Here is a 25,085-nt window from a genome sequence, read left to right on the forward strand (position 1 = left end):
GACTTTGTTTTCTTGATTAAGTTTGATTAGTTAGTCAGTTCATCAAGAGGATGGTCTATTGGAATTGATAAAAATGTGTTTGGTTAGTTAGTAAGTTAGCTTAGAGGGTGGCCTTTGTATCTTGGTGGAGTTAATTTGGTTTGTCAATGAGTTAATACACTTTGGAAGTTTTTTTAGGTAGTTTGGTTAGCGAGTTAGTTCATCAAAAGAATGGGCTTTTGGTGTTGATTTAGTTATTTTGGTTAGTGAGTTAGTTCATTGAGAAGCATGACATTGGGTCTTGATTGAGTTGGTTTGGTTATTTAGAGTTAGTTATTTAGAGAGTTAGAGAGTTATTAAGATGGTCTTTATTAATTCAGTTTGTTTGGTGAGTTGGTTTATTAAGAGGCTGGGCATTGGGTCTCGATTGAGTTAGTTTGGTTAGTGAATAACTAAGAAGTGTTCTCTGAGCAGAACGTGTTTGCATCTAATTGTTCAGCAGACACTTTTTTATCTAAAGTAACTCACAAATGAGTATTATTTTGTATTTGAAATGGGTATATATTTCTATTTTGTCATTCAGGTCATATAAATATGACCTGAATATCAGTCATTCAATATCAGTCATTCAGGTCAACTCTCACTCTCTTTCTCTGCTTAGCCTGCTCAGAGGGGTTGAGAAGTTTGTTAATGACTGAGTGCCTCTTGCACAGAGTCATAGGACATTTCTCGCCTTGTCTTTTCGTGTGTTTAACGCCACATACTGTTGTGACACTCTACGTTCACATTTGATTTGTGACGTTTAGCGTTTGACATTAGTGATGACCTTTCCACTTGGGCTTGTAGACATAACAGAAATGGTTCTGAATGTTTCCTGTCAGAAATGTTCACTGCCACTGGACTGTGATTGTGCTTTGACCTCTGCTGTGTGAGGATCTGTTTTTGGATTGATGGATTTTCTGCTTTTTACTTTTGACAGGGAGTCATTTTAGTAATTATAAAGATTTCAATCCGCTTAGAAATTACCTTGAAGTTGGCGGGCCCTGATGTCTTTTTCCGTCCTCAGACATGTTTGACATGCTTTCAAAAATCTAATTTCCCCGTCCTGTTGTAATCATGTCTTCGAAGACATTTTCACAGTTATGAATAAAGGAAATGTTAATTCATTATGGCGACAACAAACATATTTGACAGACATTTTAATGGACCTCCAAATATCCGGTCTCCCAGAGTGAAAAACAGAGAGTCTAATCCTCTGATTACATCTCATTGAATGCTTTTCTGTTCGGCAACAATAAGCTTAATAATTCTACACAGAGGAAACTATGGAAGTAAGTCTGTTAAATCCCAGAGCAATTTGTGGAAATCTACAAAGATCAAACATAAAACAGACTGTGAAGAGGATAACTACAGCAAAGAGGTTTCCGGTGGTAACATGAAAGAACCGGTTGTGTGACATGACTAAAAGAGCAAATCTGTCAACCAAAACATTATTCAAAAATACATGAGCATTCATGAGATAATTTTGGATTTATTAATTTATGAGATGATGGAAATTCTGTCACCCTCAAGTCATTCCAAACCAATATGACATTCTTATGTTAAACACAAAAGGAGAGAATTTACAATGCATTTACAATGAAAGCGTACTAGAGCTTTCAAAATGAAAAAAGTATCATTAAAGTAAACAGCTTGTGCGCTACATCCCAAGTCATCTAAAATTTAAATCATTATTTACTGTAAACCTTGACATTTGCTCTATTGCGTGTTCATGAAAAAAAAAAACAATCTTTTCTGTTATTTGGTTGTTACAGTTCACATTTTTTATGAATCAAACTGATCTCTTATTTGAGTTATTTCTTGAGTAATACTGTATCTCTCACTGAAAAATCAACAAACCATGGACTTGGAAATATAGTTCCCACATCACATGGACCAATTTTATGATTTTTTCTGGTGCTTTTGGGTTATTTTTTTGAAGTTTCAAGGAAGAAAATAAATGGTGGACCTGCCGTATGAAATCTTGGCATTCTCAGATGTTTTGAGAGAGCAGACTCTTCAAAGCACATGTTGCAGGCAGTCTATCCTGCTGGTGCCGTACCTCCACCAGTCTTGTGCAGGGCAGCGGCTGCAGCCTGATCCATTTAGCTGCTAATTAGATAGAGGAGGCCACAGGAATTTAACGGCTGTCTTCATTGGCTGGCATCATAATGGCTCAGCTACGGTTGTTTGTCTCAATGCCACTGGGCACAGAGAATGGCATGCTGAAGTTGGCACTGAGATCGTTTTAACAAATAGACCTGCCAAGCATTACCATAACACTATTAGTGCAGACATAACTGTCATATTGCATGAATTAAAACAATTAATAAAAGTTATTAATTAAAGTCCTGAAGAGCAAAGTGAAAAAAGTAGCACTAAATTATTTTCACTTGGTTTGTAATTTCAATTATACACAGGCCTAATGGCAAATCTGTAGCATAATTTGTTGGTAAATAACCAGTCATATTATGTAGGGGGAATGGGACTAGTTGTCACACTTTTTACTCCAGTAAATACATTTTAAGGGGGGATTTTCCTAGTCATTTTTCACCTTAGCTATTGTTGTTTGTATTAAGATACAGTTTATTTAACACACTTTAAATAAAGCTACGTAATATCCTATCAGTTTCTGATGCAGAAAAGCTAGTTCATGCATTCATGACCTTGAGACTAGATTACTGTAATGCTTTATTAGCTGGTTGTCCTGCATCCTCAATAAACAAGCTACAGTTAGTCCAAAATGCAGCTGCTAGAGTTCTTACTAGATCAAGAAAATATGATCATATAACACCGATTTTATCATCACTGCATTGGTTACCTATAAAGTTCCGTATTATTTACAAGGTATTGCTACTGACTTATAAAGCCCTAAACGGCTTAGCTCCAGTGTATTTAGCGGATCTTCTATCGCCCTATAATCCATCGCGCTCTTTAAGATCAATAAATTCAAGGCTTTTGGTCATACCTAGGATATCCAGATCCACCAAAGGAGGGAGAGCATTTTCACAATTAGCTCCAAAACTCTGGAATAGCCTTCCTGATTCTGTTCGTTGCTCAGACTCGCTCTCCCAGTTTAAAACTAGATTAAAGACGCATCTTTTCGGCCAGGCATTCATATAATATTTTTAATCTTACAGTTCAAACTACAATCCGGCCTCCATTTCATAAATGCCAGAGGAGAACTGGCCCCCGACTGAGCCTGGGTTCTCCCAAGGTTTTTTTTTTCTCCATTAGGTCACCTGATGGAGTTTTAGGACACCATTAGGTCACTTTGATGGAGTTTTTCGGTTCCTTGCCACTGTTGCCTTTGGCTTGCTCAGTTGGGGATATTTTGGGGATATTTAATTTTTTTTTATCAATCAATAAATTCCACTAGAAACAAACCTTGTTGTATTATTTTTATTTAATACTGTGAAGCTGCTTTGATACAATCTGTATTGTGAAAAGCGCTATACAAATATACTTGACTTGACTTGACTTTATGGTGTAAGTTGTCACAACAGGAACCTGCCATTAAACAGCTTAATCAGCAAAACTGATAGTAAACTTATTATAACTTATTAAAAAAAATTGTATGGAAAAAATAGAGCGGTTGTTTGGCCGACATATTTGTAATTAATTGTATACATTTATGACATTTAAAACACAACTTGTGACAACTTGTGAAAAATACTGAGAATACTGTTCAACTATTTTGTTAAAATCCACTTTCATTATATGGAGAATGAAGGGGGGAAACTTTTAGAGATTTTTTTTATTTATTTTTTACATTTTTTTGTGTAATTAAAAATGAAACGTCCCTGTTTGACAATGAGCCCATTGTGTTCTATTGCACAGGCTTGTACCTATGGGCAGCTCATCAAATTCATGTGTATGTGGTCACTATGATCAGAGGAAATTAAATGGTACAAAACGACTGCAGCTGTCTCCCTGGAAAAAACAGAAGTGCCGGAGAAAACAGCATTTATCTGTTCTCTTTGCTCTGAGTGGTTTTTAAGTGAAAGCCATATAATTGAGGCAAAAGCCCATTTGTATTTCATGGTAGTGTTGGAGCAGCAACACTTTCCAAAGCCAGCGCTCACCCCACGGTTATCTGATATGCTTGGAGTCGGTCCCCGCGCAGCTAGCTTGGGCCCCTCAGCATCTGGATCCACACAGCCGGACCCGAGTGCAAACATTTACTCTGCATTAAAGCCTCGCTCTGATAAGTGTGTTGTATAGATTAAACATGATCAGATTTATGACGGTTGCAGCTCGCAGAGACAGTAAACTTAAACAGCTCGCCGTTGTCATTTCGAGCAAGGGATGTAAGCCGACTCGTGGTAATTTTCCATCCCGTTTGCATCCGTGTCAGCCCTGAAAAGTGCTTGCTTATAAATTTCTCAATATTATTTTGTGAAAATATACCTCATCAAAACATTCTCCTCCCTAATTGCATTTAATGGCATATCTGGTGCTGGAAAATGTCTGTTTATGTCGGAAAAACAGATGATCTGACTTTCCCGGAGAGTTGTTAAAATCCCACATGGTTTGAAAAACCGCTCGGCAAGCGGCGGTTCGGCATCTAAAGCTGGCGAGAGCTCTGCTCGCCATTAGCGTATAGAATCACGGTTTCTGTATGTGTACATCACTGTAGGCTGAAAGACAGACTAAAAATAAACAGAGGGATGGGTTGATGGGACTGCTATTAAAAGGAGGGTGGAATTTCCAACCGTACTTATGGGATTATATCCGTAACGGACACCAAACTTGACGATCTTCTCGCTTTTAGAGCGCAAACCCCATCCATATGTCTGTTCGTGCACGTCTGTCAATCAACAGCATCCGCTCGCGCTTTTGGTGACGGCAACAAATGTCCAGTCCATTGCTGAGACATTATGAGCTATCATATATCGTAAACACTCCAGAAAAGCATTAAACGATGCGGTTGAAATACCAGGCAAGCGTTTAGCGTTTGACCGCATTAGTGTTAAGTACGTTTCATCTTCGTTGAGAATGTCTGAATCAGTTTTTGGTCAGGACTTGCAGTCGGATGCCCATGTGCGCGGGTGCCGTCGTCTGAATGAGACTGCAATGAAAAACAGCCCATCTCTGGTGCACCACACATGTTCTGCACTGTGTTGCCATTAGAAGAGGTTTATGAGAGAAGATAATCAAAGCGCATTAGGCTCCTTGTGTGTGCGGCTGTGTGTGGGATGTGTGTCATATGAAAAACAGGCTACTTGCCATCGGGACAGATGTAAGAAGAAACAAGATGCTGTCGATACGGATCGCATTAACAATTGCTCATTCATTCGTCATTCTGTGTGTTTGCGAGTGTGTGTGGGAGTTAATACTGTATGTGATCTGTGTGGATCTTTCTGGCTCCATGCTGGACGCTGGGGGCACTGAGGTCAGGGGATGGATGGATGGAGTTGCGTGAAAGACTGTAAATCTGTGACAGCTGTGAGAATGACATTAAATCGTGTTCCTTTCGGCCTTCACAGCAGAACTACAGCATTTTAGGACTCACTGACTGTGTATTATCCAATGTATTATGGCTACTTGAAAAATGCGAGACAAAATATGAGTGACATGAAACTAGCACAGGTAATTAGGTGACTGAGACAACATTATAATGTTCATTATATTGTACACATACATGCAAACACACACGCACACACACAAATCTTTAACCATAAAATGCTGTGATTGACCAATTAGAATAGTGTTCCAGAGCTGTGTGATAAGGTCAGATTTTTTAATGAAAGCACTGTAAGAATCAATTTGTTCGATTTCTGTTCACTCTGTATGCTTGAATTTAATTTGAACATGCTTAATGAAACACACCCTTTAGCTAACATTCATATTATAATGTGACAGGAGTAACAGTTTTTAGTTTTTTTGCATTTTTGTATTTTTCTTAAGCTCTCAGTATCGTATTACAGTTTTATCTGTATTGCAGTATTTATTTTCAACCAAATAAGTTGAATTAATTATACAATTTAATAATTTGATATAACTGTTAAAGGTCCCGTATTATGCCCCTTTTCACAAGATGTAAAATAAGTCTCTGATGTCCCCAGAGTGTGTATGTGAAGTTTCAGCTCAAAATACCCAACAAATCATTTTTAACAGCATGTTTAAATTGTCATTTTTTGGGGCTCAGAAAAACGCGCTGTTTTAGTGTGTGCCCTTTAAATGCAAATAAGCTGCTGCTGGACGACACAGGGGGCGGAGCTTCATGAGCTCGCGCTCAGTCTCTCAGGACAATTTCATCTCACGGAATGATGATATATCAGAAACTCTCAGTAACGGTGTTCATTTCGAGTCGGACAATAATGCCTACAGAGTCAGAGTGCTGTATAGAGATGGAACAGGTATAGTTTAGTAGTTTAATTACGGTTATTATAACGTATTTGACATCTGCTTGTGTGCATCCATTATTTATTAATAGCCTACAAGTCTGCTGTCTGAACGATGATCAAACATATACTGATGAGTTTAATAAAGTTTATTGTACATCACACAAAAGATGAAGCGTCAGTTTTACTTCAGAAAATCACCGTAAGAGCTGAGTAAACACAGTAAGTTATTAGAAGTGCGCAAGTACATAAATGAATTTCGGTAGAGTTGAGGGAGCATTCCTGTGGGCGGAGGTTAGTCAAAAAACGGTTTTAATGACGTCATTAAAGAAGGATAGAGGGATGTAGTCCAAACGGGCTGTTCGATGTAGTCAACTTCTGTTAAATAAAATATCTCGCTTGGCATTGAACTTTGAGCTTTATAATTTTACAGATATTATTTATACTCTAACAACAACATTACACACTAACTAAAGTTTGAAACATGGGATCACGAAGAACGGGACCTTTAAATATTTTTTTTAATACTTAAAAAAAAAATATACATAGTTCTTTATCTATCAGCATGACATATAAACACTTTCTATATTACACAGTCATCTAAAGTGAAAACTGAGGATTCTTTACAATACCCTTCAAAACAGCATTCAAAATAGTAATAAAATAGTGGAAATCACCACTAGAGTGACATTTCCTTGTGAGACTGTGTATTATAGACCGCATTAATAAATGTGCACAAGGGCAACCCCTCGGGGTCTCATGTACTGTATGAGCTGAGTCAACTGTCTTTGCTTCTGTCACAAGGGTCCAGCACACAGCACAATGCATTCCACATAGTATTGAGCTTTCGCATAATAATATAGTGCGGTCTGACCCATTGACTATATCTGACCCTACTGTACGACTTCTCCAGCATTCTGCCCTATACTAGTGCAAAATATGCAAGCCATTTGTATCGCATGGCCAAAGTCCCTTTGTGTGCCCATGAGTGGAGGCGCCATGATAATACCACACTTTTAGTCAAATGCTGTATTATTACAGCCCGCAATGTCATGCCTGGTCCGTCTGTCAGCGTGTGTGTAGGTGTGACACACTGCCGTCCCAGAGTCACACTCCGGGTCCGACCCACAAAGGTTAGCCAGGGGTCATGACACTGTCTGACTCCCGACAATAGAGCCTTTGTGGGAATAAATCCGTGGACGTGTCCCCGCACAACATCGACATGCGCGCGTCAGCGACACGGACACCAGTTGAGCTGTCATACATACTGAAGTATGCTATTACTGAAGGCGACCTTCAGAAGAAACCATCGCAGTCAATAGCTTTGTTGAACTTTTAATACTGAAAAGAATGTGTGTGAGGTTCAATAGCCGCCTCTCTGACACCACTGGTCACTCACATTAACCGTCCACATCCTCAGTGTAATGACCATGTGCTGGTGAGTTTGCTCTATGGCTAATCTCTTTGTTTTTGTCTTTCAGATTGAGAATGTGGAGGCTTGTCTGAATTTCTTAGGGGCCAGAGGAGTCAGTGTTCAAGGGCTCTCTGCTGAAGGTAAGACCCCTCTGTCTGCTTGAAACTAAATAAAAACTGTTAAATTCCTTCATATACAGTACACAAATAGGCCTGCTATTCTTATGATTGGTGGTGTTTGCATCAGTATTATTGCTACATTACTGCTTATATATAGAATTAATGGCTTTTCATTATCCCCAACATTAAGTATTACATTTTAAACATAATATACTGCCTATTCAGGCTATGAAGTTTAATGATACCTCAAATTGTGTGGCTAGTTTACATTTATAAGCAATCATATGAACAGATTTTGCAGTACAAAGGATAAAACGGGTGAAAATCCCACAGATTTGTATTGAAATAGGGGCCCAAGACATATCTAATGACTAGAATATCATAAAGAAGTGGTTCTCAACCATGGGGCAACAGGATGATTTTAAATAATTTAAACAATATTACAAATAAATCTATAAAATGTTATAAAAATCTAAATGTAAACTGGAATTTACTGTGAAATGTATGTATGTGTGTGTATATATATATATATTTACCCTAAATAACTCATAACTCAATAAAATATTTCTTTTCATATTTGTATTGAAATACATACAGAATCAGAATGTTCTATAAACACAAAATAAATTGTGGGGGAAAAGACTTTTGTCAATTGTGTCATTGAGACTTTTTAAAATTGAGCTTATAAATTACCAATTAGGAACCACCCAAAACACCCAAGCAAACACATAGCAACACCCTGACATAATGGCGTGGTGGAATAATTATTATTTTTAGCATTTCATGTAATTCTGTATGCATACACAGTTAAGTATCACATCATTGTTATAGCTACATTGGTGGTAGAGTGTTTGAGCCCATAGATACTAGTTGATATATGAACCTTATTTTAAAATAATTTTAGGTTTTTTAGAACGGCTGCACTGACAAACCACAAAGATCCTTGATATTCTTTTTCAGTCTGAGCTCAAGTGTACTAAATTCTGTGTGGAATGATATCATTAACCTAAAGCAGCTTGGATACTGTATTCACTGTCCCGCTAAATTCAGCACCATGAGTGCACAGGGTCCATAAATATCCAGTGTATAGGGTTTCTCAAGCTTTCATCACACACTCATCCCCTACTTTTAGTGTGAGTGAGTGAGTGAGTGAGTGAGTGAGTGAGTGAGTGAGTGAGTGAGTGAGTGAGTGAGTGAGTGAGTGAGTGAGTGAGTGAGTGAGTGAGTGAGCGAGTGAGTGATGGAGGGAGGGTGTGTGTGTGTGTGTGTGAGTGAGTGAGTGATGGAGGGTGTGTGTATGAGTGAGTGAGTGAGTGAGTGAGTGAGTGAGTGAGTGAGTGAGTGAGTGAGTGAGTGAGTGAGTGAGTGAGTGAGTGAGTGAGTGAGCGTGTGTGTGTGTGTGTGTGCGTGTGCGTGTGCGTGTGCGTGTGTGTGTGTGTGTGTGTGTGTGTGTGTGTGTGCGTGTGTGTGTGTGTGTGTGTGTGAGTGCGTGAGTGCGTGAGTATGTGTGTGAGTGAGCGAGTGAGCGTGTGTGAGTGAGTGAGTGAGTGAGTGAGTGAGTGAGTGAGTGAGTGAGTGAGTGAGTGAGTGAGTAAGCGAGTGAGCGTGTGTGTGTGTGTGTGTGTGTGTGTGTGTGTGTGCGTGTGTGTGTGTGTGTGCGTGTGTGTGTGTGTGTGTGTGTGTGTGTGTGTGTGTGTGTGTGTGTGTGTGTGTGTGTGTGTGTTGAGCATCTTTCCTAAAGCTGTGAGTAGTTGTCTTAATTAAATTAGCTAAGGTTTCCGAGTTTGGGTTTTGAAGGCTTGCATACGCTTGTGTTTAGAATTTTATGAGGCATGCCGACTCGAGACCTTTATAAAATAAGTTGTTTTTTTGTTTGATGTGCTTGACTGTGTAGGAGTTTTCCTAGGAAAATAAATGTAATAATGTCTCAACCACAGACACTATGTCATATAGTATTTCTCTTTTTCTGTCAGTTTTGAATTTATTTATTTTTGAATGTATTAAATTAGTTCTCCTAGACAACGAGATTAAATTTAGAATTAGATTTCACTTCTCCTGAAGTATCCTCAATTTATTAAATAAAATGCATTCAGTTATGCTATTTAGTTTAATAGCACTATACTGCAAGTCATTCCAAAAAAAGAGTACAATTTTGTTTTGCAAGTTTAAATATATAAATTAAAAAGTATTTAAAAACATACAATTAAAAATACCATTATCATTATTATTAGTATTATTGCCATTGAAGTCTGCATTCACAGTCTAATTAATAACTAATGAATTAATGCGTCTATGAATCCCAGTTCCCAGAACACATGGCTTATTTACCTCAAAATGATCGAAAACTGTAATTTTAAGATGGAACCTCTTCTTTTAAAGAGGAAGTAACAGCATTCAGGTTTGCAGACACTCCAAAACTCAATGCATTCTTTTAGCACTTAATGTCATTCTTTGTCTGACAGAATGTTTAATGTACTTTAAAACAAATCACCATTCCAAATTTAAAAAGGCAGCAGTTTAATTGAATACCACTCTAACTGTATGTGTACAGTTGTCACATTTGTTTCTATTTCTATCTCTTCGAGGAATTTTAAGAGAAACATCTGAGACAAAGTTGACACTTAAATGAAACCCAACCTCCTTCGCTATGAAAGTGCATCATCTGTGCAATAAAATTGTCCTCAGGGAAAGTTTCCTCTCGACCCCTGCTGAGTGTTATCCTAGCCCTCTTTCCCCAGAACAGTCCAATAATGAGAGGTGCAAGCTCTCAATATCCCTTTTCCTGCTGCACTGGCCATGACTCTCTGTTCACGGTGCGTAGGGTATCAGAACGCACAGCGGGATTCCGGTTTTAAGTGCTTTAAGTGCAGGGCACACCATGACCTGAGCTTTGATCTCATTGGCTGTGAGGATCTGGTGAAAAGTTGCAGTTCGTTAAAGAGCAGGTTAGTCCTAAAGACTTCTCATAGGGTCAAAGGGGGCACCTTCTCCGGTGACCTGACCGTGAAACCCACCATGACAAGAAACACACACGTGTATTAAGACACTCGCTCAACTGACGTCAGTTTAACTGAAGAGGCGCTTCCTCTGAGCTGTTTAATCCCTCTGCTCAAATCAAAAATCCTCACAAGTCATACAAAAGAGATCAAGCATGACCTTCTGAGGTATTCAAATTGAAAGGCACTCATTAAAATGTAAAATACAGGAAGCCTGTTTTCATAGAAATCACTTTTCCTAATCTCAGCTGGGCTAAAGGTATAGTTCACTCAAAATGAAAATTCTCATCATTTATTCACCCTCACGTGGTTGCAAACCTGTAATGACTTTCTTTCTTCTGTGAAACACAGAAATGGAGGCATGGGGGCTGTTAATCTCCAGAAATGACCAAACTACACAACTGTTTTCAATATTGATACTAATATGAATAATAAAAATAACGTTTCTTGAGCACCAAATCAGAATGATTTCTGAAAGATCACTTGACAGTGCAGACTGATGTAATGACTGATGATAATTCAGATTTTCTATCGCATTTTAAAATAGATTAAACTGTAATTTTTGTTAAATTGTAATGTTTCACAATATTACTGTTTTACTGTATTTTTGATCAAATTAATTCAGCCTTGGTGATGAAATATCTTTCCGAATTTTTGAACGGTACTGTATATGAAGACTTCAGATGCAAAAGCCTCTAAGTGCCATCTGAAATTCTCTTCTAAAATTAGTATTTTTATCAAGCTTGTATATTTAATTTCAGTAATTTCACTTTAATGACAATTAATAGGTCATTTTCATTGACATTAAAGTGAAATAAGTGAACATAAACGTACAAGCTTGATAAAAATTATCATTCTAGAAGGAAATTTCAGATGGCATTTAGAGGCTTTTGCATCTGAACTCTTCATATACATCCAGTCCACTTTGTAATTCTGTACAAAGTATTACATGTTTACTGGTACTTTTGGCTAGGAAATGATAGAACGCTACTGTATACAGAGGAAGTGGTCAAGGTCACATCACTGTAAATAGATAATGTATTCACACTTCCCTGTCCTCGCTTCCCTTAATGAACACGGCTGAACAGATACGCCTTTGACCTTGTGCGACTAGTGACAGAAAGAGCCTGATGACTCCACATTTAAACTTCTGCTTAAAGTTTGTTCATTAGCATACAACTTTTACTTCAAGTTTCCAATGTGCATCCTAGCTCACTGGTGTTTGTTTACATGGTTTGGGGCAGTACTGTCATGAAAAACTAAAATTTGATTAGTTGATATAAAGATTCTGAAAGAGAAGATTCTGATTCTGTATGTATTTCAATAAAAATAAGAGATTTTTGGGGGGTGGGGGACATTTTACAATAAATTTCAGTTTACATCTTGATTTTTTTATAGCATTTTTAATATAGTTTAAATTATTTAAAATCAACCTGTTGCCCCATGGTTGAGAACCATTTTTTATGATATTCTAGTCATTAGATATGTCTTGGGCCCCTATTTCCATGCAAATCTATGGGATTTTCACCCATTTTATCATTTGTAATGCAAAATCTGTTCATATAGTTGCTTAGAAATGTAAACTAGCCACACAATTTTAAGTATCATTAATCTTCATAGACTGAATATGCAGCATGTTATGTGTAAAATGTATTACTTAAAGATATAGTTCACCCAAAAAGGAAAATTCTGTCACCATCACCCTCAGATTATTCCAAATCTGAATGAATTTCTTTCTTCTGCTTAACACAAAAGAATGTATTTTGAAAAACACTTGATGGGCCCCATTGACTTCTATAGTATTTTTTCCCCATACTATGGAAGTCAATGGGGCCCATTTTGGGGCCCAAATGTCATAATTTACTATGATTTTACAGTACTAGTGATACCAGTAACTATGTTATTTTCTATAGTGAAATCCTTATAAGCGATGTTCAATTCACTGGTGTTCGTGGAAATCATTAATGGCTTAAAGTGAATCAATGTATCCCCCTAGATGAAATCTAAATGCTCTCCATATGCTATTGCACAAAGCAGTTGTGAGGAAAAATATTAATTCCCTCCATTAATGCAAACATACAAAATGCATTTTCAAATTAGGCTGCTAGTTTTTCATTTTCCGCACTGACCTGAAGTGCAACGACACCAAATAGTGCCAAATTTCTGTCGCCTGACCTAAAAAGTGTTTTCAATGGAAACATACCATCTAAGTGCTTTATTATGTAGAATACAAATTACAGCACCGCACGGTCCCAAATTGAACCGGGAGAAGAGTGATAACCCCAAACATCGCTGACGGGCAGAACAAACAAGCGGGCTGTCAGAAATAAACCGGATTCTTCTCTTTAGCGCTGCCTCAGCACTGCCATCCTTCAGTCGCTTTCTGCACCAGCCATTAGCAGTGTGTGACTATGAATGAAGACCATTCTATAAATGGGCACAAGAGAGAAAAGCGTCTCTGGCAGGCAGAGCGCAGACAATCGATGATCTTCCCTTCATCTTCAGTCCTTTATCTCTGTGATCAGAGCAACGCCATGCTAGCACATATTCAAACTCACATCCTCAATTTGGAAAAAGTTCCAAATTCCTCGTAGCACACCTCACAGCGCTAATGTGCATAGGATAATAGCGTTTGGGCTTCTAAACTCCATCCGGCACTTCAACGTTTTGCTTATTGAATCAGTATCTCCTTGTAAAAGGTCTCAATTAAAAGTCAGATCCAGTCGCACACAGCGACTGTTTACAAATGTTAGCATCTAATTTATGACACACAAGACTCCAGACAGTCAAATGACAATGCTAAACTTGGATCCTCCAGACAGTTGTATGTTGTCATGCTGTGCATTACTTCCTCATTCAGAGAACAGAACTTATCTCCCCCACATTCTCAACTGATTGTAAACTCTACTCGAACTTCCTTATAATGAGGCTAGCTACCATATGACTCAACGGCCGTTTCTTCTGACTTGATGCTGTACTAAAAACATGATGCATTTAAGGTTTGGGCGCATCAATGGAATGCAGACATTCGCAGGATTAAAGGGCTCTTCCTGTGGTACTTTCTAAATCTGGTGTGTTTGATCCTCAGAGGTGTGTAATGGGAATCTGAAGAGCATCCTGGGTTTGTTCTTCATCCTGTCCCGCTACAAGCAGCAACAGCAGCACCAGCAGCAGTACCTGCAGTCGTTGGTGGAGCTTCAACAGCACGTCACGCATCAGACCACAGGGGCGGCGCCAGCGAGCCAGCACAAAACACAAGACATGCAGTCCAGGTAGGACACGTCTGATGAGACCTTTCTCTGTCGCTCCTCTATTTGAGTTCTGCATCTTTCGTCATGATATATGGCTAAATAAATAAATGGAAAAAATGCTGGCTATAGTTGAATTCTGTTCATAGACCTTGTATTGTACTTTCTTAACGTCTAACGGCCGGAAACAATTTCACAACCCATGTTTTCTGGCACTTATTCTGAAGATGTTTTGCAAAGTATTTTCTGTGTTTTGTCTACTTAACAATCAACATAAAGGTACAAATAATTACCAAAACAGCTCACTGTTGTTCACATAAAATTAAAATATGGCTTCTACTGTAACCAAGATTGTACACTGGAAGCATACAATGTGTTAGATCGCTAGATCAAAACCAGTTGAGTTCTTCTGAAAAAAAAAAGATTAGTAATTTATAAATATCACATGTATTATTTTTAGTATAAAGTAAATTGATATAATATCATATAATACAATTCAATTTAATAAATATAGTTATATACTATAATATAATATAATATACAATTAAAATGAAATATAATAATATAAAATGTTGACTTTTTCACTAAAGACACATCGATTGTAACCATTAAAGCCAAGAATCACCTAGATATATATATACACACACACACACACACACACACACACACACACACACACACACACACACACACACACACACACACACACACACACACACACACACACACACACACACACATATATATATATATATATGTCATATGTATACACTATTTGAACTGAAATTTAAAATGGTTAGTAAGTTAAACAGAATAAAAGAACTGTGTGTATGTGTGTGTGTGTGTGTGTGTGTGTGTGTGTGTGTGTGTGTGTGTGTGTGTGTGTGTGTGTGTGTGTGTGTGTGTGTGTGCGTGTGTGTGTGCGTGTGTGTGTGCGTGTGTGTGTGTGTGTGTGCGCGTGTGTGCGCGTGTGCGTGTGCGGGTAAAAAAGGAAGGCCATAACTGTGATGTAAATAGATGAGTAATCTTAGCAACAGCTACGGAGAGAAGATGCCGCACATGAGTGGAGTAACACAGCCTGGCTCACGTTACCTGGCCCAGAATGCATTTGTGTGTGTGTGGGACAGGCAGAAAAGCACGAGTGTGCGTTTTGTAGTGCTTCTCTGTGCTGTCAGCATTCACAAGTGCAAAGAGAAGAGGGAGAGAGAGAGAGGAAGAGAGTGAGAGAAAGACAACAGCTGCCCCTCATTCTTGTCCGGGGCCCGTGGGATCTCTCTCAACTCAGATCCAGCAGTGACAGGTGTTCAGAGGGCATTGGACTGCCAGCCTGAAACACATACACACACAGCTTTAGAATTCCACACACACCAAATGACATCAGTGAGCAGAATTGGGCCAGGAGGGCTGATTGGCCGAACTCCTTGAGGATGTTGTAAACACAGTCTCCTCAGATAACTATCACAGTTCTGTCCAGACAGTCTGGTAAAAAGGAAGCTATTGTATTGCGTTTAGGAAATGTTTCTTCAATTCTTCAAACGTTTACTGGCTTGGGGTTACAGGTGTTAAAATGGGTGGCTGGCTGGCTGGCTGATTGTGTGTGTGTGTGTGTGTGTGTGTGTGTGTGTGTGTGTGTGTGTGTGTGTGTGTGTGTGTGTGTGTGTGTGTGTGTGTGTGTGTGTGTGTGTGTGTGTGTGTGTGTGTGTGTGTGTGTGTGTGTGTGTGTGTGTGTGTGTGTGTGTGTGTGTGTGTGTGTGTGTGTGTGTGTGTGTGTGTGTGTGTGTGTGTGTGTGTGTGTGTGTGTGTGTGTGTGTGTGTGTGTGTGTGTGTGTGTGTGTGTGTGTGTGTGTGTGTGTGTGTGTGTGTGTGTGTGTGTGTGTGTGTGTGTGTGTGTGTGTGTGTGTGTGTGTGTGTGTGTGTGTGTGTGTGTGTGTGTGTGTTGTATCGGTCACAGGGGTCTTGGTGATTCATCAACTCTGGTCTTTGGCCAACAGCACAGAAACACTTAAACGGACTCCAGGGAGTTTCTTAAAGCATTTTAGCTTACTGGCAGAAGCGTATCACATACTCAGTGAATAAACTCATTATGTTTAATTCAGTGGGTAAAACGGTCTTCCGTACACTGACCTGAGCAAGCGCCATTCGTCAAGTTGCTGGTGCTAAATAATTTTTCTGTTCATACTTAAATTTTCTGCTTAACAAGTCATTTTATTTAGAAGCCAGTCAGAAGATATTTCATGTTATATACAGTACAGCAAATTGTGGAGCAATTAAATTTCAGCTACTCAGCACTATATTTACTCCCATTTGTGATCATTTATTTTTTAAATGATATAATAAAATTTAATTAATTACATTATATTACACTGTCAGTGTAAATGCTTATGAAATCCCAATTTAAGTTTTTAGTGGCTTCATTTTTAGCTATTCTTCGCTTTGAGTGCATCTGTACTCTATATTGTATTGTATTGCTAAAAGTTAACAACATTATATTTTAGCTGATATATGCATTAAAAAAATAATGATGACTCATCTTGCACTCAGGGGCATACCTGAATTTTTAACCAATCAATTGTTTTCTAGAATAAGCATGCCTTCTCTTAACCATACTTGCTATGTTCCAGCAAAAGCATCATGGTTAAACTAAAGTTAAATCATGACTTAAACTAAAGACTATTGACTATTTACCAAAAAGAACAAGCCCTTTGATAAGTTCCGCCCCAACTTCCTGTTTAAATAGGAAATACATCAGCACAGGAAAGAAAACTGCAATGAGACACTGCATTTAGGTCTAATACCTGTACATAGATTTACACGCAGTAACTTTTATCACTTTTTACTGGTAAGGACATTATATAAAATTCTGTTGCTGTTGCTTTAAAAAGGGAAATTGACTTTTAACACTTTTGACACCAAGTCAGCTGGATATCTGTTTTGTTTAAAAGATTTAAATACCATAATACAACACTGTCTGAGATCCCTGGGAATGAGGGGGGAGCTTTTTATAATGCACTCTGGCTGGTTTTACTCACAGGCACTGCTCCCATTTACAGTTTTAGAGATCCAGGCTTTCTATAGCCAACACCTGCTGGAGTGTTGGTCAGAGAGAGAGAGAGAGAGAGAGAGAGAGAGACAGAGAGAGAGAGAGGGGGGGATAGCTGGACATTGCGGTGCCTTTAGGTCTGGGGAAGATATGGGGGGTGAAGTGTCATCCCTCCCTCTCAGCGCACCATGTCCCGAGATGAACAACTCGACTTGGTTGTCTCATGCTCACGATTGCCTGCCCCCAGCTCACGGGACAGGAAGAGCCGACTGTCCTATGGGAGAAAGTCTGACAGCAATAGGTACAGTAGAATTGATCGTGTCACGGATCTGGGTTACAGAGGTCCTTTGACTGGAAGCAACATGGTTGTTGCTAACTTTGTCGTAGTTTATTAATCGTTTATGGTGCAAGTTTTTGGACTGTCCTGTTCAGTGTATTCAGGCTATTGTGTCCCTCCAGATTTAATAATTATTCTGGGTCTACAGTGTGACATTTTATATTTAGGTGTTTAGTTCCTTTTTTGGAAGTTGTCTGTTCTGCTTTTAAAAATGAGATGTTTCTCTCTCGGGAGGTAAGTTGAAACTCATTTTATCAGTTTAAAACTTTTCTGCAGGTTGGTCATTCTTTGTTTCCTGTCTTTTGCTGTTGAAAGTCATCTAGAATTATTGCATTAACTTGTAAAGTACTGCTAGTTAAGAGTTTTTATGTTAAAGGTAGGATTGTCAAAAAAATATTAACTAAAACATTACATAACATCTCAAACTTGATCTAAATTTATAATCAAATGTACTATTATGTTAAAATGTAATGGGGGTATTTATCAGAATAGACATTGAGTAGTTTGTTACAACGCAAATGTTATAGTTATATGTTATTTGATACATTTTTACTGTCAGTTGGAAAGTTTTGATTTATAATTTATCCTTTTGTAATGTGTCTTTTGTTTCTCTGGTCGATACGGCGGTTGTCTTGACGTCGATTGGCGTGGATGTATTTTAGCAACACAAAAAGTGGTCACCGTTGCTTATATGACTGGAAACTGCACAACATTAAAGATTTTTCATATGCATCCTTATCATTTTGATGCTTTTACATTTGAGTAGGTAGGCTAATCTTGAGATTTATAGATTCCCATTAGACAAACTATAGTGAATGGTTTTGTAATCCTCACTAAACCTAATTGTTTAGATTCAATTTAAGATTTTCAGAATAGTGACCTTGGCGGATTTGGTCTCTGTTTGATTTCTCACTGTGAAGTGTGTCTAAATGGCCCACGGCAAAAGATTTATCCTTGAGACTGTCAGACTCACCACTGTCGTACTTTCATACTTCTTGGCTGAACGCTTTTAGAAGTGAAGGAAAAAGAAAGAAAGAAGGTTGTAGAGCTACTGCCCCAGCTGAGTTCCTCTTTGAGCTGGAGGAGAAACGGTGGGCCTCATTAATCATGTGGACATGATCACATTCTCGAGAGAGAGAGAGTGAATGAGAGAGTGAAAGACAGTGTTAGTGTCTCACTGGAGCTGTCTTTGGTTACAATGCTTGTTAACCTGCTGTCTTGCCTCCTTCTTTTACTGTCTTCCTCTCGTTCTCTCAGTCTGGTGAAGTCTTTGTTGCTCCTCAGGGTTTTACCTGTGGTAGTCTAGCCAGCTCGACTCAAGCCAGCTCCTTGTCACGCACTCACCGTAGAAACATTCATGGTGGTCATAATGATCTCTTTCTCAGCAGACACTCCCACCTTCTCAGTCACTTTGGGCAACTTTTGGAAGAATGGAATTGAAATTCCTTTTTTTTGCTCTGAATAGATATAGTTGATATCCAACAAGATAAAGCTGGGTTTACCTTATGTATAAATGGGCGTGACATGACACAATCACAACCAATCAGAACATTTGATATTTAATTTTGTGGAACAGGTTTTTGAACCAATGAAATTTCACTGTGGGCAGGGTTGCCTATCACGGAACACTAAAGAAACATAAATCAAATGACTGAACACTTGTTACGTTAAGTTCTAAATTGGTCATTCATGATGCAAGATGGTGTAGATGGTTGATCAGCTCTATTACCACCTGGTTTTGACCTTGTAAACCATTCTGATTGGAAGTGGTAAACCACTTTGGACCAGCAACAAACCATATTGATGACCTTTTGCTGATGGCAGATGGTGATAGCAACTAGGTGCTGTTTAGATAGATGTCTTCTTACTGTAATTGTTAAACTGTTGTGAACTGGACATTCCCTCTTTCACATTCTCTCTCATCTTTCAACTTTCAGCAATTTTCACCCATCCATTGACATTCTCGTTCCATCACGCAGCGCTCACAAACCTGCTAAACGCAAAAGCTTGTCAAGGCACATTTACCGCTTAGACACAGCATATACAAACATAGACAAACACAAATGCACACCCAAAACGAACAAAGGCAGTGTCAGTCAGCTGTCAGGGGATGGAAAGAGAGAGAGATTTGAGACCTATACAGCCAACTGTTCTGTGTTTTGTGTTTGGCCTGAGGTGTTTGGGTTTTGTTTTAAATGTGTGTGTTGTAAATAAAACTCCTACTGGCAGGACCTCCATCTATCATTTATTCCATCTGACCATGTATTCCTTCATCCAAACCTCGGTAAGGGTCTTCTCTGTCCTTATAGAGGACATATTATATTATATATTATATTTATTATACTTACAGTATTACTAACTTATTACAGTTTTCATTATAGTATGTACACTACTGTTATAAAGTTCGGTCAGATTTTTTTAATGTTTTTGAAAGAATGTTATGCTCTCAAAGGCTGTATTTATTCGTTCAAAAATAGTCAAAGCAGTAATATTGTGAAATATTATTATAATTTAAAATGACTGTTTTCAATGTTGATATATTTAAAAAATTTAATTTATTTCTGTGATGGCAAAGCTACATTTTCAGATTTGTCTTCATTGTTACATAATCCTTCAGAATTCATTCTAATATGCTTGATTTGGTGCTCAAGAAACATTTATTATTATTATCACAGTTGAAAAAAGCTGCTTAATATTTTTTGTACAAACCATGGTACCGTTTTTTCTTGAAACCGTTTTTTCTTTGATGAATAGAACGTTCAAAAGAACAAGTAAAAGTACATGTAACGTGTAAAAGTCTTTACTGTCACTTTCGATTAAATCTACCGCATTCCTCCTAAATAAAACTATCGACTTCCTCTATTCAAAATCAGGATCAGAAAGAGCTTTATTGCTAAGGAATTTACCTTGGTATTAAAGCTTCCAGTTAAAATCTTAGTTAAAGTGTTCCTGGAAGAGGTGTGTGTTTGTGTGAGAGAGTGAGTGTGTGAAGTTTTTTGTTGTTGTTGTTGTTGTTGTTGTTTTTGTGACTGGACCTACAGGAATATCATCTCTGTCATGTGGGATTACTTTCTTTGAGTTATATGTTTGTTGTAGAGGTCATTCTCAATGGATCAGTGATTCAGCATTACAAAGAATAAAGCTCGTACTGTATTCACACACACACATAGTTTAAGGTACAGGTTTATAAAGAGTGTGATTTGGCTTTTAACTTTAGATCTACAGCATTCAATGGCCACTAGAACAGTAGGACGGTTGGAGGAAGTACACATACTTGTGGTCGGAGACGAGTGACATGTCATGTGAATCTGAATAGGCGCACACAGAGGCCATGCTGTTTGCGTTTGCACGTAAGCGCCCAGCCCTGATTGTGGCTCGCTAAGTGCCGCCCTTATTGCATTAGAGAGAAAGATGCCACAGTTTGAAAAAAAAAATAAAAATTCAATCCAATCATTAACCTCATTCCTTTCTCTCTCTCCCTCCCTCTTTTTCTCTCCCGTTTCTCTCTCGTTCTCTCCCACTACCTCTTTACAGTCTCACCGCACGATATACAAGTCCACCAGGTCACAGTGGAATAGCAGCCCCTCAGAAGAAAAACACAAGGTAGAGTCTTTACAGTATCTGCCTGCTCTCGCTCTGTTCTGACACCTGAAACTCTCCGCAGACCTTCAGGCTAGAGACTGGGAAAGCCGATCCACTGATGTTCAAAGCTGTAGCAACAGATCTGGGTGATGGAAGTGGTGGATGATATATACGCATGCTGGTTCTTCAACTGTAGTCTAGATTTTTTTTATAAAATCTTTCTGTTGCTTTTCTAAGGGTTTTGAGCTGAATATCTTGGTTTAGCTGAGGTGAGCGGATGCAGAACGTCCTGGATCATCCCTAGATCTTGAACGCTGTTTATCTCTGACCACTTTAGCCGGAGGTTTTTGTAGTTTGAAGCTACGGCAGCAGTTGTCTGGCCCTGAAAGCATTTGCTTCATCTCAGAGCTGCTGGGAAGCTGAGTGCTGGCGAAGCATTTCAAGCAGCCCCTGGCCAAACTATGTGAGATATGTGATGGACACTATGTGTGATATAGTGCTTACTCCACTGACAGCCTGATGGCTAAGGTTCAGCTGATGGCATTATTTGCTCAAAGACAATATGTGCCTGCAGGGAAAGGGATAGGAATGGAGACGCTGCAGTTCTCTTTGACTTATATGAGGTCCGGGATCTTCTCTCAAACACTGATATAAAATGTGTCCTTGATGTAGGTCTGGCTTGCCAGGCTAATCAGGAGCAGATCCGGAGACCTGACCTTCCAGATGACCATTTCAGCCTTCAGGAATAGATTTTTCAATATCAGCCCCTAAAGCAGAATATGCAATTTCTTTAGCATAGTTTAACAACCCCCATCTCACATAAAAAATATAATATTTCATACAAATTTCCCTGCTTCCCTGCCATTGGTCAAACAATCAGATAGTCATTCCTCAACTTGGTTGAGCCAGTGTGTGGCTGTGTCGGCTTGTTTTGGGATGCTTAAAAAGAGTAATGCTTTAAAAATACCTCAGGTTTTTTTTCCCAGAGCCTATGAATGTCATATTTGTCAGGATAGGATAAAGTATTTTAGCACATGCAGAAAAAAATTATGCACCACAGCTTTAATTCAGGTCTATTTTAGCAACGTTCTCTATCTTCAAATGCCTGGTAAGCACCAAATTTATCCTCTACTGGCATATTTGTGTTTGTGTATGTATACATGATACATATTTATGCAAATCATAGTCTAAGGAACATTTCAAGACCAAATTAGAAACCCAAATGTCTTATAAATGCTGATGTCAGATGTTGTCTGCATCTCTGAACCAGGGCGAACTGAATCTGCTCACTTTTGATGTGTTTGCTTTGCAAATTCAGGGGAAAAATCTGCAGATTTCAACATGATAAAATGCGTTACGCTCAGCTACGGTTGTATTGATAGCTGAAAGCATGATACAGTTAGTCAACATATTTAATAAACAAACACATGAGGGCTGATGTGAATCTGCTGAGCTCTCATTAGACATCAATTCCATGTGGGCCTGTTATAGCGAAGACTTCTAAAACTCTTTCGTTCAAATGCTTATCTCAATTCAGACAATGCTATCCACCCCAATTTTCACAGAAATAACCTCTCTGTGAAATAACTGCTTTTTCAGAGCCACTTTTCACACTTGTGTATTATCATAGCTGGCAATGGTGGCCTGCATAACAGGTTAATAGGGAAAAGCAGAAGTTCCTGATGGGAAATGAGCGAGTGATGAAGCAGTGTCATTAGAGGCTAGATGAGACATGCACCTCATCTGCCTGAATCATTGGTTTCCAATCCATCATTTCTGAGAAAGCTATTTTCTCTGATTCTTTATAATAATACTTTTCAAACATATTTGATCAGCGATGAACTTCAAATAATGATGGAAATTTAAAATGCTTTTATTAGTTTATCAATTTGGTTTGTTAAAATCAATTGCCTTTTGCCGTAATCAGATTTGAGTAACGTCGAACATTTCTGTTTGGTGAGAAATGAATCGACTCTAAATATATATTTGTCCATGTCAAAATCCCTGTAAATTCCTGCCTTTTCTGTTCTCACACGACATGTTTATGATATGTTAGGCTGATGTGCCACGGGATTGTGTTTCCCAATTAAAAACTACCACTCGTGAGTCATTTACAAGCTTTGTGCAGGAGTAAATCATCAATAATGTGGATACAGCACAGGGCAATGCAAAGAAAAAACACACATACACACTCCGGGCTAGTTTCATTGCAGATTTTAGAGCAATTAAGAGCTGTTTATTATGCTGGCATGTTGAGGAATGAGCCGTTTTATTCCTAAATGGCATTAATTTATTGACTCAAAAGGCATTACCAGAGCTCTATGTTATTAGAGCTTATAAACAGTTGGAAATATATGTCTACCCTCCATTGGAAGTAAACATTCACAATATTTGAAAGGAATGCATGCATATGTTTGTATGGGTTTACATGCCTATAGTTTAAGAAAAAATTGTCCTTAGAAGGGAGCAATGTAAAATGTTTATCTATCTATCTATCTATCTATCTATCTATCTATCTATCTATCTATCTATCTATCTATCTATCTATCTATCTATCTATCTATCTATCTATCTATCTATCTATCTATCTATCTATCTATCTATCTATCTATCTATCTATCTATCTATCTATCTATCTATCTATCTATCTATCTATCTATCTTTATAAAACGGATAGTTCCGGTCCTTGATTCTGATTGGTTGAGCCGCGTTCGAAGCCTAAATTCACTGTAAATAACGGCTTTGCGGGGCTTATTGCTTTAATCTATCTATCTATCTATCTATCTATCTATCTATCTATCTATCTATCTATCTATCTATCTATCTATCTATCTATCTATCTATCTATCTGTCTATCTGTCTATCTGTCTGTCTGTCTGTCTGTCTGTCTGTCTGTCTGTCTGTCTGTCTGTCTGTCTGTCTGAGTTTTAGACCATCGAAGTCAGGACAAAGAGAGTAAAGTGAGGACATTTTGGATGGTCCTCACTTTCTGAGAGCCTTTTAAAGGCCTGATTGAGGGTCAAGACTTGGTCAGGTTATAATTACGTTAAGGGTAGATTTAGGGTAAGGGTTTGGGTTAGGCAGTTAGTAGTAATGGTAGGGTTAGGGCAAGAAGATAGAGATTGAATTGTGTCAATGAATGCCCTCACAAAGATAGATGTACAAGAATGTGTGTGTGTGTGTGTGTACGTGCGCGTGTGTGTGTGTGTGTGTGTGTGTGTGTGTGTGTCTGTCTGTCATAGTTGTATGTAATCTCATACAGCTCATATCCAGTGATTGAAGACCAAACTAATGTGTTAGTGTTGTGTGTTACAGGTTACCAGGTCCCTCCAGAGTCCCCGCTGCAGGCAGCGGCAGTAGCAGCAGTAAAGCCCACGGCTCCTCAAACCTGAACCGAAGGAGCCAGAGCTTCAACAGTATTGACAAGAGCAAACCACTGCAGTATGCTAGCGGCAATGACAGAGGTGAGTAATTTACAGACTTTACATTCTCTATCTTAATATTAAAATCAAGGTTTCTGCATGTCACTAACATGAAACAGCAGCAGCTATATCATGTTATCCACTAGATGGTGCCACTATCTAAGAAACAATAGAGCTGTGGGACCGGGCAAGATGCTCTAAGCTGGTTCCCCCGGTAAAAAAATGCATTTCTTATTACATTTTCATAATGATGTAAATAAATCTGCAGAAAAACACATTTCCTGAGGAAAATTTCGGGACCTGAAGTATAATATTGCACTGCGGTTCCTTTGTGGTGTGTTATTCACATCTGAAAAGGTGATCTGCCATAGGCATTCACTGTCCTCCTCCTACATATTTAGAGATGACGTTAATGTTATATTTTTGCTTCTTCCACATAACCAACCTATTCAGGGTTCACTTCAGATTTCATCTTCCTGTCAGAGCCGAACCATCATTCAAAGCCGACTTCATAAAACCACACGGCCATTCAGCCACCAGCGTGTAAATCTCCACAGGCTAG

General features: G+C 38.5%; 1 protein-coding gene across 6 annotated transcripts in view; it reads left to right on the forward strand.

Moving 5' to 3' along the window:
• nav3 (neuron navigator 3) overlaps positions 1-25,085 on the forward strand; it is a gene marked incomplete at its 5' end in the record, with an annotated part of 170,024 nt that overhangs the window by 54,476 nt on the left and 90,463 nt on the right. For 4 of the 6 annotated variants that reach the window (XM_081362799.1, XM_081362802.1, XM_081362800.1 and 1 more), the window contains 4 exons: positions 7,847-7,919; positions 13,983-14,166; positions 21,054-21,122; positions 24,417-24,565. In XM_081362799.1, coding sequence (XP_081218925.1) covers positions 7,847-7,919; positions 13,983-14,166; positions 21,054-21,122; positions 24,417-24,565 — 475 coding nt within the window. Of the gene's footprint in view, positions 1-7,846; positions 7,920-13,982; positions 14,167-17,663; positions 17,754-21,053; positions 21,123-24,416; positions 24,566-25,085 lie in introns of those variants that run through there. The other 2 variants (XM_081362801.1, XM_081362804.1) reach the window with 2 other exon arrangements.

This window comes from Scardinius erythrophthalmus, assembly GCF_964197995.2.
Source record: "Scardinius erythrophthalmus genome assembly, chromosome: 4".
Taxonomy (NCBI): Eukaryota; Metazoa; Chordata; class Actinopteri; order Cypriniformes; family Leuciscidae; genus Scardinius; species Scardinius erythrophthalmus.